We start from the raw sequence: 3,017 nt of genomic DNA, 5'->3' as shown, positions 1-3,017 counted from the left end.
TTATCTACCTCTAAAATTGGAATGGAAGTGGGAGATGGATTCAGACTGCATCAGGAAAGGGACTGACATCAGGACAAAGGAGTCTTACAGGATTCATTTCCTTAAAAACAGGCAAGAAAATCTTTCCTATTATGCAGTTGGTGTGGATATGTTACCGAGGCTTGTATTTCAATTGAAGTGATTTTCACAGAGCAGAAAGGTAAGATGAGATTTGTCAATGTTTCTTTTATTCACTCTGCACTGGGTGTTCCCCCTCTGCGGTACAGCGGAGCTACCGAGCTTGGCACGTCTCGCTCCTCAGGACACAAATGCAGAGCCATGCCAAATACATCCCACTCAGTGCAATAAAACCAATACTTCTCTTTTACCTTGAGGCAATTGTTCTCCTCTCATCACTGACTATGGGGACTGCAAACCTGTCACGGTAACAAAACCCACAAACGTTCTACACAGTAGAGAAAAAATCATGAAATTCCTCAGAACGTCCAAAACCAGCACAAAGACATTCCATCGTGTTCATTCCTTTCCCTTTTAAATAAGTGGTGATGAGTCATGGGCTCAGGATCATTTCCTTGAATCCAGAGGGCACAACTTCACCACACTTGGCAACTCCGGATCACTTCCCGTAGAGCTTGTATTCCTTCCATGGTCTTGTCCTTCAAAGCCATGGCGAGAAGAACAGGTTTGTTCCCAGCTTCCTGAGAGACGAATGCCACCAGGTTTTTGGCACAAACGTGAACAAGGGGCTGAAAAGCAAAGGAATACAGATGTGCAGTCACAGCTGGAAGAGCCCGCCCACATCAGTTAGGAGAGGATGAGTTCCTGGAACTCATGGAGAGTTGCATGTTGAGAACCTGGCGATACTGGATGGGGACTGAGCGCATAGTCTGCGGAGCGGTTCCACCGCGACTGGGAACAGACACGTGGTTTGGCTGGTCAGCCGCGCCACGGCACGGGGAACGTTAGAAAGGGAAGAGTTTGGACCCATGAGTGACAGCCACTCAACCCCCCCAAAACAACCTAACTGGAGCTGCGCTCAAACTGAGTTTTGCACCGGTTCGGAACACTGGGAAAGTCACTACAGAGAATCTTCCCTTCTGCTAATCCTCCCACCCAAACTACATCACCAACTATCAAATTATATGAAAAGCCATGGATCAAAACGTCTCTATTGCCATCACAGCCTCATTTCTGAAGAAGTCTCCAAGAACAATTTTCTTTTAAAAACTTGTTGCTAAAGAGGGTGCGTTCTGTTGGCAGCTCTGGAAAAAAAAAACCCTGTTATTTCGGCAGCACCTAAAGACCCCAAAATGGTGTTATGTACACAGGCGCTGCACACCACGTGTAAAAACCATGTTGGTTTTGATTATAACAGAACAATGAAAACCAGTGAGGCTGAAGGAGGGAAGGGATAGAACCTTCTTAATGAGATTTCTTTAACAAGAACACCAGCTTGTCTGGGTTTTATTTACACCCACAGTTATGCATTTATCAGAACGATGAGTTTGCTTCATTTTATCCACCAGCGTGGTTGGAAACATGCACCATCCCAAACAGGGAAGTTAACGGTGACAAGCAGGAAGGCAGCAGACTAGTGAAAACCTGTTCTCAGCATTTAGATCGATTAAGTTGATAAAAATGATATAAAAATACCATGTCACAAAGTAAACAAAGGTGCTTCCCATTTGCAAATAAAGCACAAAAGCAGCTTGGGGTGGAGGTGGCCAGAATTAGCAGACATCACGCCAGGGAAAGGAAAGCATCTCCCACCCAGAGAAGAACGAGAACTCCATCAGGGGAAGCTGTGGACAGAATCAGGAACTTGTGTTTTTCTAGTTACGGTCAGCAAGTAATATTTGATAGCTTCAACCCTGATGGAAAGCCTCATAATTTTGCAGCTCTGTAACTTTCTGTTTCAATGCCTGACTAGTTGATGTTTTGCAAAATACATTTTCTTCTGCTTTCTCTCCAGCTTTGTGAAATGGTCGATAAAAACTCATTTTGTTGAAGCAGAACAAATTAAACTTTATCAAGGGAAAGTGCTGGCAGGCACGCTTGGGAGAGGGCAACTAAAGTCCATTATGGGGCTGGCACAGACTGGGAGCGGGGGTGGGTGAGAAAAAGGACTTGAAAAGGAAAATAAACTCACTGGAACAGAAACTCAAAAAAGGTTATCAAAGGCTGCATGCTTGATCTTGCAACCTTAAATCCACAGAAGCTTTATCAAGCCTTCCACAAACACACCGAAGCAATCCATATCCTGCAGAACACAAAATACCAGATCCCCAAACCACTCACGATTAAACTTTTGTCGTGTCAAAGAGCAGACGAGTGCACATACTTTTCTGATGAACGCCTCTTCCCTCAGAAGAGATATTTAAATTAATCTTACCACTGTGCAAACACCGCTTAACTGCTGTGATCCATCAGCTCCCTGGAAGCTTGCACGGTCCCACCTACTCCGTTTCCCCCCTATCCTTGCTGCACACCCGCTCTCACCTCATCCTGGCCCAGCAGCACCTTTGTGGTGAGCGAGGGCCTGCCCACGCTGTCACTGATTGTGTTGGGGTCCACGTAGACGATCGTCCCCATCTTGCCGTACTGTGTGACCACCACCAGCACGGAGTTGGAGAAGGCCGTGCACACCACCTCCGTCGGGACCCCGTGTACCACCTCCTCACGCTGCTTGGACGTCAGGATGGGACCCGCTTCCATCGCTGCAGAAAAAGAACAACAAAGCAACACGCAACAATAACATTCGATTAGAAACACGGACCGTGGGCTATAAAAAGCCCAAATCCTGCCCTTCATTTGAAATACCCACGTTAAGTCGATTTCAGAGCACAAAAGCACCGTCGACGCGTGTCTGTGCAGGAACCACAGTCAACACCCCACACGCCTGACCGGGAGGGGACACTCGCCTGCCCCCGGCACGAATTTCGTGCTCACCCTGGTTTTAACGGTGACTGCACCTCTGGAGCAGCCCGGCCCCCAGCCCGGCCCGCCCCGCCACGCCG

General features: G+C 47.5%; 1 protein-coding gene across 1 annotated transcript; it reads right to left on the bottom strand.

The window, feature by feature from the left end:
• Window positions 1–208: 208 nt before the first annotated feature.
• Window positions 209–2,717, bottom strand: PSMG3 (proteasome (prosome, macropain) assembly chaperone 3). The gene is made up of 2 exons (XM_010143320.1): window positions 2,500–2,717; window positions 209–746 (listed from the first exon to the last, which is right to left on the bottom strand). Exons 1-2 carry the CDS (start codon window positions 2,713–2,715, stop codon window positions 594–596), a joined length of 369 nt encoding a protein of 122 aa, XP_010141622.1. The 5' UTR covers window positions 2,716–2,717; the 3' UTR covers window positions 209–593.
• Window positions 2,718–3,017: the final 300 nt, after the last annotated feature.

The sequence above is a fragment of the Buceros rhinoceros genome, unplaced genomic scaffold, assembly GCF_000710305.1.
Source record: "Buceros rhinoceros silvestris isolate BGI_N320 unplaced genomic scaffold, ASM71030v1 scaffold19679, whole genome shotgun sequence".
Taxonomy (NCBI): domain Eukaryota; kingdom Metazoa; phylum Chordata; class Aves; order Bucerotiformes; family Bucerotidae; genus Buceros; species Buceros rhinoceros.
The sequence above is the reverse complement of the archived record's forward strand: the minus strand, read 5'-3'. Positions and strand labels throughout refer to the sequence as shown.

What these genes read in the sequence shown, in the direction of transcription:
- PSMG3 (XM_010143320.1), bottom strand. Translation starts at nt 2,715, where the DNA reads ATGGAAGCGGGTCCCATCCTGACGTCCAAGCAGCGTGAGGAGGTGGTA. An exon ending in TGCTGCTGGGCCAGGATGAG is followed by an intron (nt 747 to 2,499) that starts GTGAGAGCGGGT and finishes TTTGCTTTTCAG; the next exon opens with CCCCTTGTTCACGTTTGTGC.